The following is a 15,189-nucleotide window of genomic DNA, read 5'->3' on the forward strand; positions in this document are numbered from 1 at the left end:
TAGTCATAATTTTCATTGACGAAAGCAACACTACAGGTAGGAAAGCCAATTAAAACGCTCGGACCGAGTGTTTTGATTGGACGAACATTTCATGGTTCTACGCCTGCCACAGAATATATAAATACAGATAAATACATTTAGACCACTTAGCTTAATGATAGCTATTGGGATGTGAAGAGACTTTCAACCAGCATTACAAAAAAATTTTCTGAAGACAATCACCTATTGCACCTTTAAGGAAACTTTTGGCTTAATCACTGATTAATAACCTCATATCTTTCGAGGTAAGTCTCCCTTGAAATGTTTACACTGAATGGTTAAAAATCAGTTTCTCTGTCGAGAAAAAGAATGGGACTTTCTACTTCTGAAACCAGACAGCACTCTATTTATCATCACAAATGGCTTTGAGCAGACGGATATCAATTACAATAGCTAAGATATGACAAGCATTCATGATTCTTTTCCAATGCATGATTCCAATGCGTTGCTTTTTCTCACAGCTAATGTAAAATCTTCACAAATACAGAGTAACTGATTTGCTCATCCTTTTATTTTGTCTGGGAGTCTTCGGGTGAATGCCTGTATGAAGAGATATGACTGTATCTGACCCTGAAGCCCTGTGCTGAGCTCTTATTAATTATCATGCATGTCATGGATCTTCTATAATCAGCACCTAAAGGATGACACTCGGTTCGGAGACCAACCGGGTGAGCGGAGCTCAGTTATCACTCAGTCATGGCTTTGCTGTCGTTGTCAGGTAGAGGAATCATTCCCCGGTGAAGGCCGCTGCATTTCTTTTGACCTCTTCAGGTCATGAGAATGTTTTTTTTTTTCTGTTTTTTTCTGCTGTCAACTTTTTGTTGGCTCACTTTTTTGAATATTACTTCTTTGTACTGTTACTTTAGTGCAGACTTTGATAATCTTGTGTATGCCACTCTGTTTAGGGTTTCGTCTGGGATGAAAAGTCCATGTTTGATGGTGGGCAGATTAAAGCCGGACACCACACCTTCACCCAAACCCTTCATCAGAATCAAGCGTTCCTTCTCTCCCTCTCAGCCTCTCTCTTCTCTCTTTGAAAAGCTGACTCATCAATAACAAATCGTTGCGACTGAATTAGTCATTTGTCTTTGATGTCACCGTGGTCACAGCGAGACACTGTGTGCATACCAATCAGATGCTATCTTGGCTTCTGTCCACCATGCTGGCAAAAGCCAATTTTCTCCTTTTACTACTACAACAACCTGCAGTGAGAAGGTCTTCATTATGTGCTACTTGATGAAGGGGTCATCATTTAATTACACACATCTAAAAGGTCTCTAACTCCCTGTAAAGGCCACTGTACGTAACACTGTGTGTTTTTATGCTTCACAAACTTTGCTTTTCTGTGCTGTATTGAACATGATAGTTGTGAATTTGGCTAATTTTAGTATCACCAATGTTATCTTGCTGGCTATATATATATATATATATATATATATAAATAATAGTGATGATTTGGGGTGCCGTGACGTCTGCTGGTGTTGGTCCATTGTGTTTTATCCAAAAAGTCCAAAAGTCAATGCAAAGTCCAAAAGTCCAAAAGTCAATGCAGCCATCTACCAGGAGATTTTGGAGCACTTAATAATCGAATGTACTTGAATACACATTCCTTCTCTTATTGAGCAATCCAATCCATATAATGACAATATAATTACAATTTATATATATATATATATATATAGGTGCATCTTTAAAAAATTTGAATATCATGAAAAAGTTAATTTTTTTTATAACTTATTTCAAAAAGTGAAACTTTCATATATTCTAGATTCAGGAGATTTTGGAGCACTTTATGCTTCCATCTGCTTTATGCTTTATGGAGATGATTTCCTTTTCCAGCAGGACTTGCCAAAACCACTTCCAAGTGGTTTGCTGACCATGATATTACTGTGCTTGATTGGCCAGCCAACATGCCTGACCTGAACCCCATATGGAATCTATGGGATATTTTCAAGAGAAAGATGAGAAACAGTCGATGCAACAATACAGACGAGCTGAAGGCTCAATAGTGCCTCAGCAGTGCCACAGGCTGATCGCTTCCATGCCACACTGATGCTGTCATTTGTGCTAAAGGAGCCCCGGCCAAGTATTGAGTGTATAAATGAACATACAACTTTTCTGTTTTGCAAATCCTTTTTTTTTTATTTACCTCAGGAAATATTCTAATATTTTGAGATACTGGATTTTTGACTTTCATGAGCTGTGTATTTACAAAATGTGTATTTACTGTGTATATTTATTTTGTATATATAAAGACACACACATACAGTATATATTTTGAAAATATTTAAATGTATTTTTCATGTTTATATTTATATTCAAATAATTTATATTATATAAAAATATATTTAATATATAAATATAACATTTTTCATTCTTCTTTCTTATATATGTTTCTTTTTATTTATCGTCTGTGGAAGGTGTAGGACCATAAAATGTTCGTCCAATCATATTCCTCGGTCCCTGGTTTTGGAGAGTGATTTGCAGGGAGGGTGGGATCTTATGCTTTTAAAGCTAGTGTGCTATTGCTATATGCTAGCCTCTCCAAAATGCCTACCCTACCTTTAAACATTATATTTGACACATAAAAATGTGTTATTAAAATTTCAGGAAAGGTAGAAATGTGCTTCTGTTCTGGTCCTGGAGAAAATAAATAAATAAATGGTAAGTGCTGTAAAAGACATCAAAAGATAATACAATCAAAAGGTTATATGCATTTTAACAAGAAACGTTTTCAAACACACAAAAGTGCTTCTGTCATTTTTATAGAATCCCTTAGAGTTTATATACGGCTTATAAAAGCTTTATTTATTAAGTTCCCTTTCTCAAACTTAATTGCCATTGTCTAACAGGGGGACTGAGAGCTGAAACGTGACATTTTCAATTCTTAATCTTGATGAAATGATCAGCTGAAGGAGGAGTGGAGCTCACATCTTTGTAATTGATAATAAGGGAAAGCGTGCTAGAGCTCAGGCTATGTTTTATTACAGTCATACATATTTCATCTAAAGCCCATACGGCCCGCATATCATCAGTGCAGTGGGATTGTTTCCTCCACAGGGTTTCTCAACTCCTGCCAACATTGTCCAAACACCACAAATACAAAACAACTGTATTGCATGGCAAAACAATGTTTACTGTGCTTTGTGTTGTACAGTAAGTTTAATATTCAGTTGACTGTGGGATGAAAAACAGTTATACCTTAAACCCTGTATAAAAGAACCCATTGACTTCTAATGATGTGTGTTTATGTAGTTGTTCAAGTGAATTAGCATAGTATGCTTCTTCATATTTGCATAATGTTTCAAATGAACATGATTTCCCCTCTCTTTGATGTGTCTTTGCAGGGTTCTTTGGTCAGAATGGTTTTCCTGGGCCCTGTGAACATAAGTACTGTGGTTTGGGGAAGCACTGTGTGGTTGATCGAGAAACAGGTGAAGGAGAATGTCAGTGTCTGGAGCACTGCAAACCACATTACAAACCTGTGTGCGGATCTGACGGCAAACTCTACCAGAACCACTGTGAGCTTCACAAAGCCTCCTGTATGGCCCATCAGAGAATAACCATCATGCACAGCGAGGAATGCTTCTACAAAGGTATAGAACCAACATGATGTGTTATAGTATATTGCCCATCGTTGTCTATGCGCAAACTTTCACTGCAACTGATGCCTTTTTTTATTTAAGTGAGTTGTTGAAGCTGTTTTTGTGAACTACACACTTTTGAAAGATTGTTTTTTTTTTCTTTTATTCAGCAAGGATGCATTAAATAGATTAAATTAACAAAAATAATAATAATAAGTCTTAAATTAATGCTGTTCTGTTAAACTTTCTATTCATCAAAGAATCCTAAAAAAGAATCACTTTCCACAAAAGTATTAAGCAGATTAATAATTTTTTTCAACAAACATAAATCGTTTTTTAATAAGACACATTTCTTGAGCAGCAAATCAGCATATTAAAATTATTTCTGAAGACTCATGTGACACTGAAGACTCAATGCCATCGCAGCAGTAAATTACATATCAAAATATTAAACAGTTATTTTAAATTGTAATAATATTTCACAATATTACTGTTTTTACTTATTTTTGATCAAATAAGCGCAGCCTTGGTGAGCATAAGATACTTTGTTTCAAAAACAAAACAAACTTTTGAACGCTAGTGTAATAAAATGTTGTTTTTAGTATTAAAGAGTCAGTATTTTTGATATCATTAGTACTGACTGTTTGCATGCGCGATTATCTTTAGTTGTTTAAAGATGTGTTTTTGTAAGCTCTGAATGGATGAGAATTCTGAATCATAAGAACAGCACATCCTAATGTGTGCGGTAAGGCAATGGCGATGTTTTTGACAAATATATTTTCCAAGAAAGAGAGAAGCTGTTTTGTTCGGCATAATAAGCAAGATATGATTCTTGGAAATTATGTCCAGCACTAATGGACTAGTAATGGCCACTAATGAATGAAACGTCCATATTGTATTGTGCACGTAAAATCTGATTTAGAACTGGGAACTGTGTTTCTTAAATCATGATTCATTTTGAAACAGAAACAGTACAACATGAATTGTTGCTCATTTGGATGATCATTACTGTTCTGCTGGCTGATACATTAGGTTTAATTCCTGGATAAGGTAAAAAATCAACTGAGAGAGCTTTAGATTTCTAAAGATGACTTTAGATGAAAAATTATAACAGTTTGAATGTGTCAGTTGAACTAATGGACCATCATATCAAATGGTTTATAACTAATTGATATCATAGGAAAGATTTTAAAACATTGTTCACTTACAGCTGCATATCATCTAAGCGACTCTGAGTTGAATTTTGTCAAGTTCGCAAAGGCCTGAGAACCTTATGAATGCAGTACATCACTCTAAAAACAGCATTCATGTGCAGAAAATCTCTTCAAACTCTTCCTCTGTCATTTAGAAGGCATATAGGCAATCCTGACTGAGAAATCAAACCTCTAATATCGTCTAATATCGTCAGATGATGATATTGACCTGCTTGGGTCAATCAGTGTACAAGAGGCAGAGAGATGTATGGTTAGGGTAGATGATTGTTCTGCAAATCAAAGTTTGACAGAAGACACCACAATGCCTGATTGCAAAAATTGCCCTCTGAATATTCATTAATCTTTGTTGTTTAAATAGTTTTAATGACATTTTTGTGCATTTGTGTAACATGCTCTGCAGGGTATTTGTCTAATTTTTTTTTTTTTACTATCAATCATGTATGTGGCTTTAGAAAATGGTTGGTTTGTTCACCTCAATTGAAACTTTGAAGATTAAACTGTAGAAAGTTGGTAATTGGTGAGATGATTGGATAATTATGTGTTCTAATTATCAGCAGTGTATTAAATAGGCCCTAATGGTTTTCACAATGGCAGGTGCACTTACACAGTAATGTTTGTGCTTATTTTCAGGAGCTTTGAGAGAATTTAAAAAATAATAATAAAAAAGAATATGTTTACGTTCTTATCATTCTGGGAGCAAAATAACAGTCAGGCGACCGTTATCTGAAATTTAAGCATTGTTTTTTTTACATGTCAGAAAAAAGGTAGACGAGGAGACAAAAAAGCTGATGAACTTTGATGGAAAGCTTTCATTGTGGGGGTGGGAGATCCTTGACTGCTCTATCCTCTTATGCTTTCTCCAGTCTTTATTTCTTTATTTCCTCTCAAAACAAGAGTAGAGCGTAGAGAAATAAATCCGATTTGAATGAGTATCCTACAAAAAATATATATATATATTGTTTTTATTCAGTATTTTCCTCCTGCATTCCAATGCAAATATCTAAACAAGATAAATGTATTAAACTCAAAGCTAAATTGTATTGAGAGAATATATCTTTATTAAGTTTATTTTTCTCGCCCCATTGCCTCAAAACAAGAGTAGAGCGTAGAGAAATAAATCCGATTTGAATGAGCATCCTACAAAAAATATATATATATATTGTTTTTATTCAGTATTTTCCTCCTGCATTCCAATGCAAATATCTAAACAAGATAAATGTATTAAACTCAAAGCTAAATTGTATTGAGAGAATATATCTTTATTAAGTTTATTTTTCTCGCCCCATTGCCAGGTTGCTTTTTTTTTTTTTTTTCTTCCAAGCACAAACCTCATTAAATGTTGTTAGATTTGTGCTTGAAATAAAAGAATATTCCACTTGGGAGAGAAAAATAGACATCATGCAAGATATATTCTCTCTAAACAAGTCTTGCTTCTCAAATAAATGTATTTTGTCTTTGGATATTTAGATATTTTTTGACTAGCAAACAGTAAATGCATGGATTGGACCACAGACAAATCTAATGTAAACAGTGTATAGATTAGTGCATGCAGTCATGCCCATTCAAAGATTTTGTGTGCTTTGAAATATTTGTACCTTTTCATTATTAAGTTGCGTGATTGTTGTAGGTACAAAAAACAGTGTTTGGATTGTTTTTGTGTGTAGAAAACAGCCATTTCTGCACTCGTCACACACAGCAGTTGCCAATTAAATGTTAAAACCCTGCATACTAGTCTTCTCTAATGCATCATGTATACTCCACCTTACCACTCCAATATTTTTCCTGTCTCTCAGGGCATTTGATTGTCTGGCCAAATACTGATATTGTCAGAGTCTAGTGATTTGGGGCCTGTACATATGCCAGAGCAAATTAACCAAAAAACAGCAGGAACATCAAGAGACTGCTGATTCTTCCCAAACTATGTGCTGACCAGGGCAAAGAAGAGAAGTAGCAGGGTAGATGCCATAACACTAAGTAATAAAACATCCCAGAGCATATGCTGTAGGCTACAGAACTTCCGTGTCCCAGTGGGAAGGCTGTGAAGGAGTACTCTCTAGCCAAGGATGAGGTTTCGGATTTTGCGTGCCTGTAGGGCTGTGTGGTTTGGCACGAGGCAGTGGGTTTGGATAACAATGGGATGCAAGCTGTTGAGTTGGCAAAGCAAACTGTAAATGCTTTTCTAATTGCTCGCATACATTCGAGCCCAACAGAACATCTTGTGCAATTATATTCAGAGGAATCTCTTTTTGTTCCGTATCGTATGGGACACCTGTCAGTGGCAGGGGTCTGACCCATCACAACATCTATCTGTCTGTCCGTCCATTCTGTCAATTTTTTTCCCACCAGATGACACTTTCTAAAGGACAGAAATCTACAAAGTTGAATGGAAAATCAGCACAGAAAAGGATAAAAGGGTATCCTGTCATATAGTTTTAAGTTGGACCCCCAAGATTTGTGGTACCCCGCTGCTCTTGTTTAATACATCAAACTAAAGGAAGAATATTACACGTCAAAGTTTTAAACTTTCAAAGTACTTATGATGAATAATCGGCAGACGTCTCAAAAGACAGCTTTACTGTCAGCCGGAGCAAGAAAAAAAGTTTCATTTCTTGCCGCGTTGACTGTTAGGGGAAAATATCCCCCCATTAAGCTTTCCTCTGTCTGTTAAGCTTCAATTATGTACATTATTCCAGTGACTCACTCGCCGTATGACTATTTGCACTGGGGAAATTAAATGGCTCTTTCAGAATTCTGCACTTTGCTCCACACACTGTGTAAGTTTGGGTTGTTTGAGTTGTTTTGAAGGTGATATATTCATCTCATTCTTTTCTCCCCATTACTTCAATTTCTATCATGAGAATGAAGAGTTAATGAAGCTTGTGGTCTGTCTGATGTAACTCCATTCAGCCATCAGTCAGCCTTTCACATGTCTTTTGTTTTTTATCTGTTGTTTTGGATGTTGCTGACAATTGAAAGGACTGACTTCAAATGTGGGTTATCTTAAATGTTATGGTTAAGTTATGAAAGAAGTGGATAAAGAAGCTCAGGATCAATGTGTGGATGTCTAGATATACACTGCTGTTCAAAAGTTTGGAATCCGTGTTTTTTTCTTCTTCTTCTTCCTGCAAGGATGAATTCAATTGATCAAAAATAGCACTAAAGTCATTTTCAATGTTAAAACGCAGCACAACCATTTTTTTAATACTGATACTGTTTCTAGAGCAGCAAATCAGCATATTAGAATGATTTCTGAAGAATCACGTGACACTGAAGACTGCAGTAATGATGCTGAAAATTCAACTTTGCATCATAGGAATAAATTACATTTCAAAATATATTAAAATAGAAAATGTTAATGCAACCTTGGTGAGCAAAGACACACTCAAAAACATAAAAAAAAAAAAAATCTTACTGACCCCAAACTTGTGTGTGGTAGTGTAAAATATAAAATCATAACTATACATGTGTAATGACTTTGATTACTTAATTGTAGGGAATTAATTATTATTAATTCATTCAGGTTTTGAAAGGACTCGGATCTGAAAAATTCGAGGTCCACCTGATTAAACTGATTTCAAATTTGTTATTTTACACTTTAAATGAACGGCCGTCCAGCGAGCCGTGACCTCAGTGTATTTTAACAACTTAAATCTTTGTATTTCCCTGGCCACGGTCAACACAATTATGATAATTTGTAAGCTATTATAGTAATTATTATGAGTGGTATACATATACAAACACATTCATTTTACCTATTAATTCATTTCAAAATACATTACAAATTCATTGCATATGTGCTTTTTCAAGTTTTTTACAAATATATTTAAAACTTTTTTGGAGATATGATTAAGATGTTCACTAAAACTTTTTAAAAGTTTTTACCATTTCTTTTTCGTTGACACCCTTTTATGTCATTGACCCTTTTGCATTGTTTTTTGCAAGATAAAAGCCAGTTCACAGAATTAAAATATTTGTATTCACACATGCAACACCCCACATGGCTTGGTGCCCATGACCAGACATGTCATTTCTTTAGCATGTCAGCCAAGTACCTCTGAGTATTGAAAGCATCTTCATCTCCTCTGCCATGTGACATCTAATTAAAGCGCTCTCCCTGTGGAGACAGCTGTGGTGTCCTCTGAGAGAGACCCACCCGGGCCATCCCCCCTACTGCAGCCCGGACTGCTAATGAGCCTATTAGGGACCGCACTACCTGTTGGATGTTGAGACGTGGCTTAAAGGGATAAACTGAGAATAAAAAAAAAAGCACTGAGGCCATGAGAAACAGAGAGGGAAACTTGATTTACTCTAATGAGTATGCACTGATTATACATGTTCCAGAATCAAGAAACCCTCCCCGTTCCCTATGTTCCTAGCAACTTCAAAAACAGACACCTTCATTCATTTTCCCTAATAGTGAATTTTTACAGACATTTAATGTGTGTTGTTGTTTTTTTTAAGACATTTAGAAGCTGTGTGTGGCACTGTTGCCTCTCTCTTAGGATAAAAAGGTCATCCAAGACAATGAACTCAACAGGTTTTCTTTCATGTGACATGATTGTTAGTCCCTTTCTTTCTCCTACATTATGTTTGTTTTGAGATTTCTCGCACACCAATGTTAAAAGTAATAATGAACCAGAAAAAGAAAAACATTCTGTCATTGTTTATTTGTCCTCGTCATTATAAACCTGTATGCTGTTATTTTTTCAGCTCAACATAAAGTGAGTTTTCAAGAAGCTTTTCCATACAACTTTACAGTTGTAACAGTGCAATAAAAACAATGCATATGATTTATCAAATATAAATATTAATACTTTTTTAGATATGATATATAAATAATATTTGTTGTTTATATTTACAAATAATAATATAAGTAATGTTTTATATTAATTTCTGATTTAATATATAAAATATATTAAATCAATTATTTTGTCTGTTCTTCACGTGAGCTATTTTATGACTTCAGAAGACAAAATATTGTGCACAGGTTATGCAGGGTTTTTTTTTTATTATTAATATTCATACACCTTGGAATTATAAGGTTCTATCTGCATTCTGAGCAGTTTTGAGATACTGAGTTTCAAATTTTTGCGTTCCATAGACTTCTGTAGATAGAACCCCTTTTGTTTTCAAAAAAAAATGCCCAAAATGCAGCTTACAAAAGAAACATCACATAATGTAAATAAGTTGTCACAGAATAAGAATATGTGAATAACTCAATTTTGACAAAAATGTCAGATAGAACCTTATAATTCCATGGTGACGATTTTTGTATTTTTTGGACCTTGATAGATGTGGTCACAATTAACAGCTGTGTGAAAATACTTCACCATTATTCTCTTTTACTTGGAAAAAATAATGGCACAAATAATATGGTGAAAAAAATACTACACTCTTAAAAATAACGGTTTCAAAAGGGGGTTTTCGGCGATGCCATAGAAGAACCAGTTTTGGTTCCCCAAAGAACCTTTCAGTGAACAGTTCTTAAAAGAACCGTTTTTTTCTTAGTGTGAAGAATATTTTTATAATCTAAAGAACCTTTTTCCACTGTAAAGAACCATTTTGTGGAATAAAAAGGTTCCATGGATGGTAACAGTTCTTTGTGGAACCATTGATGCCAATAAAGAACCTTTATTTGAGTGTGGATGAAAAATTATTCTTATTTTGCGTATTCAAAAAGAAATAATATGTTTAAAAAAAGATCCACGTTCTATGAAAGAGAACCTTGAGGAAGTTTTGGGTTCATATGTAGTTTACGTTTTACCAGCCAACATCTCAAACCTTCCAACTTCCAACTTTAACAAAAAAACAGAACTTCTGTCAGTACAGATATACGAGCTCTAAACTGATGTCTACTGTCAAAAGAACTGACATCCTCCAGAAAACAAGACATCTGTGCTATAAAAACCATGACTGTTGCAAGATTCCAGCCTTTTTATGATGTAAACACATTCAGATCTTACACCACTTTGACACAACTGTTTATTTTCCGGTATATAGAAAACTGTTTTCAATAAATACGATTTAAAAATGAACGTATCTGAAATGCACTGTAAGCTTTGCTCAGATTTTAATTGCTCTGTAATTCGAGTGAAGCTGTAGAGGTAAGGATGAGGTCATGCATGGCGAAGCTCCAGGAGGCGTGATTAAACGTTTCAACCCACCCCCGCGGGATTATCTGATCATCCGCATGCAGCGTGCGCAGGATTAGAGCAGCATCACCACAATCACATCTGCACCAAAAATGAGACACGGGAACCTTATTAAGACTCTAAAATCATCAACGCAGACACAAAAGCACAAGGTTTGATGGTCTATTTCAGAATCAGAATCACAATCAGAATGAGCTTTATTGCCAGGTATGTTTACACATACGAGGAATTCGTTTTCGTGAAAAGATGGTTGATATAAATGCACCACATTTATATTTGGTGCAGCTTGATGAGGATGGTAGTTTTTTACTCTGATAGCTATTTAGTGAGGCTATAACAAATTAAATCAGATTGTGTTAAAGGAAATCATGCTTTTTGGCACTGCAGTGTTGTTTGTGCAATTAACCGTTTAAAAAAATCTGAACAACCTCAATTTTTTAAACATATTTATTTAAAAATATAACATTTATGTAAGATCAAATGTTTTTGGGTCATGAACATGAAGCACATTTTATTTCATTTTATTACATTACAGATTAAGTGCATACATACAGTGACTGGAATACATGCTCTTTTATGAGGAGATTCTCATTCTCTCAGAAATTGCAAGTAAATTTCAAAATTACTTACAGTACAAAGGAATGGCAAGTAACACACTGAATAAAATGTTATAAATAATGTTTTATAAATTTAAAAAAAAATCTATATATATAAGCTATCTATAAGCTATTAAGTAGAATATAATAACAGAATAGGTCAGCTTTTGTGAAAGGAAATCACAGTTTTTGACACTTCAGGGTTGTTGGTGCAATTGACAGTTTTACTCAAAAATTGTTTCTGTGCATCTCGGATTTCCTGAAATTATAAATCCCATGATCAGCTGAAGCGATTAATGATAAGACTGAATGTCATCCGCTTTTTGAAGTGCTCACCTCACATCTGATTCTGAAGGCTCCAAAATCCTCACTCTTCCTTTTTAATAAAGTCAGGTGTAGTAGCCACTTTTAGACCAGAGAGAACCTGGAAACCTTGATGTTCCATTTATGATGAAACGTGTAGGAAAATGAGGAAAACTCTTGGGCTGTTCACCTTTTTAGTGATTTATTTAATAAGACAAAAGGAGTGGAAAGAAGATGGATGGCATAGTTTGTGGAGACATAACATTCAAGATAATTGACTCATTGTCTTGATGGAGAAGCTCTGTCCCAATTTAGATCTCCTAATTCGGTTAGCCACCCAAGGAAAATGATATTATTTCGTCACGGACATACTTTGGTCTACGGGTAGATGGATGGGACATCTCACCTCTCTTATTGCACTGGAATGAAGATGAATTCTGTGCATTTAGCCATAGTGATGTTTGGTTGAATTGGACTGCTTAAAGGAAAAAAGTCAATGGCCCATTTTGTGTTGAATTGCTGTCATATGGGGAATTGAGGTTCGGAATTGTCTCATGGATCTTTTCATCTAGAACCCGACGGCTGCTGTCATCAATCTTAGCAAAGCAGCGAAATAAGCTAAGGGAGGACAATCGCTCTTGCCTAGTTAGAATGTGGTAACAGGCTGGCTAGTTCATCAGTGCGAAAGATGAACCGTCTGGGTGTTACCCGCCGTTACTGTCAGATGCAAGGTGGATTGCTGTCAGCTTGACATGTTAAGACGTCTTTTATTCTATAGTAGTCTCACCTTTGGTTTTAAATGCTCTCTGTGCTAAACCTATAAATCCAAAAGGGTTATTCGATATGCAGAATGCATATGCAGTCTCTTTAATCTAATTAAATTGCAGAATTTAAGAAAAGAAATGTAATATATGTTTTAAATCATTACATTTATCATTATATATTATGTTTTAATTAAATTTCAGAATTTTATTTAAGGTAGCAGCAGGGTGAATCTGAAATTTAAGAAAGGCATTGAATATATTAGCACTAGGGCTGTCAATAGATTAAAATTTTTAATCTAATTAATCACACCCTTTTTCTGTGATTAATCGTGATTAATCGCACACTTCATGAAATTAAGCATAGACCATATATCGTGTTTCAAGTGTTTATTTTGTCATCATTTGCTATATCCAGCAAAGTAAACCAAAAGATTGAAGGGTGATTGTCAAAAATCTGTATTTTCTGCAAGCTTTTTTCAAGATAAATTTAGATGTCTTTAACTCCTGCACGCCACCGCAATCGTCTTTACCTTGATTGCAGTCTTCATCCAACAAAACTTTACTAGCGAGCTGGTTATCCAGTCGAGAAAACGTAGTTTGCGTCACATCTGGCTGTACAGCGGTGGGATGTATTGACATTCCGTTCAGTCTGTACTTCACACAGCACGTGTGACGTGTGAGGGCTCGCGCTCTTCAGAGACAATCACAGAATATGACAGAGCTTGTGTTTTAAAGCAAAACAGAATGAATAATTCACTTAAAACGCAACACGAGTCTCTGTTCTCTCTGCAATCTCTGATGTAATCAGCCTGGTTTCCTTTATATTAGTACTGTTTTGGACGGATTGTTTGAATGCATTCGCTTACTGGACCATTGGACTGAAAACTTTCCCGGAGTTTAGCAGCTTAAAATGATCTGATCGCAAGCAGAGAAGCAAAATTGGGTTAAAGGGTTAGAATAGAAATTGTGCTTCAGTTATTTTGCGTTAATTACGTTAAATTATTTCAACGCGTTAAGGATTGTAAAATTAATCGCATGCGTTAACGCGTTAACATTGACAGCCCTAATTAGCACAAAAATAATTAATGCTTTAATTCAACACATTAAGTATATTTTAACTAATTAAATGTCAGAATTTGATTTGAGGTAGAAAACAGGATTTATTTGAATTAAAAATATATTAGCATACATATAATTAATGCTTTAATTCACTACATTTATTATATTTTAACTGATTAAATTCCATAATTTGATTTAAGGTAGCAAACAGGATGCATCTGAATTTGAATTTAATGAATATATTAGCATACATATAATTATTGCAATTCATGTAAATTCAACATCCTGTTCAGCATTCATTCATTCATCCGTTCATTTTAATTTGTTTAATTTGGTGAAGTTGATATTATTCTAAGGCTATTATTATTATTATTATTTCCCTATGAAGCCACAGCGCATAGGGACTTTTTGCAGCTCTACACAGTTAGATAGAGGTCATGTGTTCATTCCCCTGACTCCAGCACTATGTTAAGTGCTCGAAGGCATTTATTCACGGTTCAGATTGTGCAGAAAAGTTCAAGGAGAGAATGTATATATGAGGCAGGGGAGCAAAATGTACCTTTCTGTCATCCTTCCTATCTGAAGAATCATACATTTTCCTCCTACACTATATAAAGTGGAGGAGCTCAGATTGGATAAAACTTTCACACTCTTTTGAAAGGGCAGGGGATTGTAGTTTTGTTATCAGTCGAGTCACTCAGCACTAAGTTTGCTGTGATAACAAAAATGCCATGGTAAGGAAGACTGTAGAATATCTTCTGGTGACTGTTTGCCTTTGTTCTTATATCATGGCCTCCACCGTCACTCCGTAATGGCAGCCAATCAGTGTTTCACTCCCTTCCTTTATCCATCAAAGAAACAGCGTGTGTCGCATTACGGGTAACTGAATATCAAATGTCTGCACAGCCAGCATGAAAATACTGTAGAGCCTTTAATGTTTGGGAGGTGATATCAAGCACTTGGACACGTGACATAGTTATTTTGATCCTCTGAGATAAAACACTTCTGCTCCCCTTTGATTGTCATGGCTTTTTCATGTTTTTATGTAGGCCTTCAGAGCGCATTAATGGTCACGTGTTCATTACTCAGGCCATATGGGTAATTATTTTTCAGAATGTTCACCATGGACCCTTGAAGCAAAATAACTGCATGACAGAATATGAAATGTACTGTAGTTTTACATATACAGCACAACTGTTTTCAACATTGATGATAATAAGGAGAAGAAATCAGCATATGTGACCCTGGACCACAAAACCAGTCTTAAGTCGCACTTAAGTAGGGTTGGGTACCGAAACCGTATCAGAACGCAGATTTCGGTGCCTCATTTCGGTGCCACTTAAATGCCTGAGCGATCGATTTAAATATTTGTCCTGGTTCTCCAAAATAGACGTAAGAAGCATGGGCGTCGCTAGGCAATTTTAGTGATTAGCTCCATAAACTGTAGACAAATTCGTGATCGCCTCAGAGTCAGTCCC

General features: G+C 35.3%; 1 protein-coding gene across 2 annotated transcripts in view; it reads left to right on the plus strand.

The window, feature by feature from the left end:
* The window catches only part of fstl5 (follistatin-like 5), a 130,345-nt gene that overhangs the window by 38,638 nt on the left and 76,518 nt on the right, over positions 1-15,189 (plus strand). For both annotated transcript variants that reach the window (XM_016573581.1, XM_016573582.1), the window contains exon 4: positions 3,387-3,635. In XM_016573581.1, coding sequence (XP_016429067.1) covers positions 3,387-3,635 — 249 coding nt within the window. The remainder of the gene's footprint in view (positions 1-3,386; positions 3,636-15,189) is intronic.

The sequence above is a fragment of the Sinocyclocheilus rhinocerous genome, unplaced genomic scaffold (genome assembly GCF_001515625.1).
Source record: "Sinocyclocheilus rhinocerous isolate Xijiao unplaced genomic scaffold, SAMN03320098_v1.1 scaffold111, whole genome shotgun sequence".
In the NCBI taxonomy this organism is placed as follows: domain Eukaryota; kingdom Metazoa; phylum Chordata; class Actinopteri; order Cypriniformes; family Cyprinidae; genus Sinocyclocheilus; species Sinocyclocheilus rhinocerous.